Source organism: Sphaeroforma arctica (genome assembly GCF_001186125.1).
Source record: "Sphaeroforma arctica JP610 unplaced genomic scaffold supercont1.3358, whole genome shotgun sequence".
NCBI classification, from domain to species: Eukaryota; class Ichthyosporea; order Ichthyophonida; genus Sphaeroforma; species Sphaeroforma arctica.
This window is the reverse complement of record NW_014037200.1, coordinates 1-3,592: the sequence shown is the minus strand read 5'-3', so window position 1 is coordinate 3,592 and position 3,592 is coordinate 1. Positions and strand designations below refer to the sequence as shown.

Genomic DNA, 3,592 nt, shown 5'->3' with positions numbered 1-3,592 from the left:
TTTCTTCTTTTATTCTTTTTTTCTAAAGATAGGATTTTATGAGTCTCTCGGATTCGCCCCAACGAAACATACCATAGTTTCTATTAGAGCGACAACGAAACACTAAATAAAATCCCTTCGGTGAAAAGAGTACTGAGAGGATTATATATAGGCAATGTCTCAGCCTCACAATCCCTCAGAGTATTGCTGCTTTCACGAGGTATACCAAACTTTACTAAAAGAGAAATGGGGCTTCTCCCCGGACGAAGACCTATTTCCTTGGAATTACTATCACAATTTCGCATTCCATTCGAACCGGCTCCAGCAGCATGCGTTTCACAAACGATGGGACAAGACATGTTATTTAATGACTCCTCCAGAGCCATTAGTAGAACAGACGATTGCAGTATTGATAGTACCAATTTGGGTTACTGACACGCGCAGTATTAATAGTACCAATTTGGTACACGGCAATCTGGTGGACGAACCTAGTGCAACATGCAGTAGCAATGGAACTGCTTCCTCTTGGCTCAGTCCACTACCCTCAGGAGATTGTGGAGAAGATAGGAGCTACACGACCACCATGGCGCTACGCGGCCGCTCTCTACGATCCTTCGACTTCAGATTTGACCTCTCAACAATGCAAGTTCGTATAAAAGCGGAAGGAATTCTGCAGGTAACCGCAACACGCTATGAGACCCTAATTCATGAATATTAGCGATACGCTCGCTCTTGTTGTTGGGGCAGCAGTGTGCATCCTCAATCGGAAGCCCATTTGTTCACGGACTTCCTGATTGCAATGCTGAACAAGCCACAGCCTATGTCAGTCCACGACTCCAAGATTCTTCGCACCGAATTCCACAAATGGCGTAAAATGCTCAACCAATCGCGCTCTACGCAAAATGCATTGCCACTGGTACCATTTGCTGACGCGCTTCAAGGATATCGCTCCGAAGCAGGCGGTGTGAAGGACGTCAGCAATACGTTCACTTTTATCGCTGCTCAATTTGCCGTCATAGAAACGTGCGAGCATGTGCATCTTCATGCACGCACGTTGATTGTCTTCTGCTTCGTCACGGGTATGTGCTATAATTCTCTGACAGGCGTCACCGTCGATCCGATCCAGTTCCTTGAACACAATCAAATACAAATCACGCTGCTTTCTCGCAAACGTGGACATCGATCGTCGACGCCAGGCAACTTCACTCGACCGCTCAGTCCGGAACTATACACTTTCTTTTCCAGACACCTGCTGAATACCATTCGTACCCAACTACCGACTCTTCTTCCTGGTGGTTTTAAGAAATCACTGACGACGCTGAAGACATACTTAGTCCAATCAGGAATACACGCAATTATTATCGAGAAAATGAAGTGGCATGGTCTCCGTCGTGGATTTGTGGCTAGTTGCAAGGATTTGGGCGTTCCAGACCGCAATATCGCTACAACTCTCTGCATCAAAGAAAACTTCTTGACTTCTTATCGCCGCGCAGCGGCTGTTACGGACGCAGATATTCACTACAATGGATGTTTGCGCACGCCTGCTTTGCTGTCAATAGTACGCACACGTTTTGACCCTCGTGTGCTGTAAATATACCCTCCTAGGGGCTATTGTTCAGATTAAGGGACCTTCGCACAGCTACGGTGGCGGAATGGAACTAAGAATTAGTATACCTATTTATTGGTATCTATTCTTAAAATACTCTCATCTATAGAGCTACGCTCCTCATAGATGTTCGTATTAGATACTTTTAAGCCCTCCGGGCTAAACTATATAAGACACTAATACCCTCCAGGTATTGGTATTTTTCTTTCCCTTGTTCCCCACCCGCACCACCCATTGTTTTTATCTTTCTTTCCTTAGTGTAATCTGGCGAGTTATCCAGGATAGGAAGGTACAAGTTACAAGCGCAGGCACACTGATATCCAGGCATTCACCTCTCCTTTTCGGACGTTGGGATTCGGGTATGAGCCGCGGAATCAGCTAGGCAATTCTCCTACACTACTCTTATCGTGTAGAGAGATTTTTATAAGACTTGTAACTAGTTGTTTGATCTTAAATAAACTATTTTAAAAGTAAGAATTGTCGAAATCAAAGTGTGCGATGAATTTCTCAATTAGCAACTCAACAAACTATCTGGTATTGTTCCTGTATCTGCCATTATCCCAGGCACAAAAGATATTCACTCTAAATACATATTCGTTCGCAGATTTGATGAAACGGACAGCCGACGTGCTAAAAAACGTGCGCATGGTAACACGAAGAGACGAGCAACTCAATGAAAAGTCTTACACAAATACCTATTCTTTAGCTAATTCAGCTACAGCTATTTACTGGCAAGGCTGTTGAGAAGCACATGTTAAACGTACATATATTATAAACGTATGGACGCTAGAATGCAATACGGTTACAACACGTGGTATATGTTGAAACGCGACTGTAGATAATTGTCAATGCAATGTTATCAAATTAGAATCTAAACAAATTTAGATATATTGAGATGCAGAAAACAAACAAACAAATTATCTATTGTGGACAAAGTACCTTGGACGGACATTTAGTACTGGACCAGAGGGCCCGACCTACAAGTGGATTTTTAGGACCGGACCATAGGACCGGACCTAAGTAGAATATTTCAGAACCGGGCTGAGGGACCGGACCGAATATTGGAACAGAGGATTCGATATGAGAGAGTGATCACTCATACGGTGTCATCGCATTTTAGTAGCTAGGAGACGACAACCATAGAGATGACTCATACGGTGTCATCATAATTTAGTAACCAGGAGACGAAAACCATAGATACGGGTATTTTCATAACTACCCGTTGTTAGAGAAAATCTCGTTCCACAACGGAAAGTGATAATAAATACAGCAGATGCGCCGATCATAACCGCACTTCTGACTGAGTTCATTTATTTCAGACTTAACTCTCTTTACTAAATGTCACTTGGTTTTGACCACACTATTACTAGATATCTAGTACAACAGAGAACGGAGACTCTGTTGGTTTTAATGTTGGTGATTTTTCTATCACGATATGTTTTCCACCATAATATTGGGATATAATAACTGGAGAGTCTCAGGTGATATTTACTTTTGATGACACATGTTATTTTCCTGAATGCTCTCAGCGCGGAATATTCCACTGATATCTGTGTATTTATTGGGATGGAGAGCTAGTAGGTACCATGTGATGGGGTATAGGTGCAGATATTAACTGCACCAACATGGGTTTTATATATATATAAATTATTACGTTGGACTTAGATTTACTTGATTAGTGATTACAATTAAAGTATTGTTTCGAAGCATAAAATAAAAAACGAATGAAACACCATGCATCCAATAAAATAAAATCTGATCATAGTTACTGACACCAAAAACGAACGAAGTAGACGAAGTAGTGAGTGATTAGAGCGGAACCATAAAGACAACTGTCTCAATCTTAAATCCCCTGTGCTAATCTTTTACTCATTACCTAGGGCTGAAGTTAAAACTTAAATTACTTTGTGAAATTTTACTTTTAAACGTATTTTCTTTCACATCAACTTATCGGTATTGTATAGTCATGTCAGCCTGGATAGCCCGACTTTTACAAACACGCGGCAC

At 41.8% G+C, this 3,592-nt stretch overlaps 1 protein-coding gene across 1 annotated transcript; it reads left to right on the top strand.

Annotated features, from left to right (window-relative positions):
* Window positions 1-726: 726 nt before the first annotated feature.
* On the top strand, window positions 727-1,570 carry SARC_13495 (hypothetical protein; the record flags this gene model as incomplete). Its single annotated transcript, XM_014292373.1, has 1 exon — window positions 727-1,570. A coding segment is annotated over one exon (844 nt), but the record flags the coding sequence as incomplete, so codon positions are not given.
* Window positions 1,571-3,592: the final 2,022 nt, after the last annotated feature.